The sequence below is a fragment of the Sinocyclocheilus grahami genome, unplaced genomic scaffold (genome assembly GCF_001515645.1).
Source record: "Sinocyclocheilus grahami isolate Dianchi unplaced genomic scaffold, SAMN03320097.WGS_v1.1 scaffold1500.1, whole genome shotgun sequence".
Lineage (NCBI taxonomy): Eukaryota > Metazoa > Chordata > Actinopteri > Cypriniformes > Cyprinidae > Sinocyclocheilus > Sinocyclocheilus grahami.
Genome location: NW_015506679.1, coordinates 211,093 through 212,024, shown reverse-complemented (window position 1 = coordinate 212,024; position 932 = coordinate 211,093). Strand labels below are relative to the sequence as shown.

General features: G+C 33.7%; 1 protein-coding gene across 1 annotated transcript in view; it reads left to right on the top strand.

Moving 5' to 3' along the window:
- Positions 1-932, top strand: part of LOC107570750 (myosin light chain kinase, smooth muscle-like) — a gene marked incomplete at its 5' end in the record, with an annotated part of 7,368 nt that overhangs the window by 1,981 nt on the left and 4,455 nt on the right. Inside the window, one exon of the mRNA XM_016257001.1 lies at positions 796-927. Within this exon, the coding sequence (XP_016112487.1) occupies positions 796-927 (132 nt within the window). The remainder of the gene's footprint in view (positions 1-795; positions 928-932) is intronic.

Sequence of the window (932 nt, the reverse complement as noted above, 5' to 3'; positions counted from 1 at the left end):
CTTTCACGACAAAACACACAGCGTCTTCACGACATGGCGGCAGCAACAATACTACAGCGAGAATAAAAGTTACACCTTCTTTCTTTGCATGTACATTTGGGCGGCATTATGCAAATCTTCCCACATCGTGACGTCGACATGTGGGGGTGTGTTAGAACGAGACGTTTTAGGTAGGTGTGGTTGACTTAACTTTTATAAAGAATATCTCTTTGGATTTGAGACTTTAGTCTTTGCAACTTTACAGATGTTCTTTATGCACCAAGAGCTTGTATCACTTCAAAGAGAAAGAAAAAATTTAAATTGCATCATATGACCCCTTCTATTAAGTTATTCAAAAATGCTATTTATATAGGCAATGACATTAATACACATTTTATTGATTGGCATGTTTTCAATTACTACATTTAATTAATTTAGCTATTTTCGTAACATAAAAATGTGGAGCAAAGTTCCATTCACACCAAGAATGATAACTTTAAAGATAACTAAAACAATAGCTATATTAGCATTCACACCAATGCAACTTTAAAATATTAAAACAAAAAATGTTTTACTTTTTAATTTAAAATAATAATTTTGTGTCAAGTGAAGTAACCCTATATAATAAATATTCCTGATATTCGTGACTCAAAAATTTGTGATATTTGTAAAAAAATATATATTTTTACCGTAAGTGTTGAAAACAATAAATAAATAAATACACGCACTCATTTAACATTTTTGGAATTGTTACATATACATTTTTAATGAAAGATGTATAACCATTTGATTATTGTATGTTTGTGTTTTATCCAGACCTGCCTCGGCCTCCTGCCTCCAGTCCTCTAGTGTACATCCTCTCCTCTCACTCTCTGGTTTTGTCCTGGTCTGGGCCGTCTTACGATGGCGGCAGTGCTGTGACTGGATACGTGGTGGAGGTTTGTGAAAGCCCA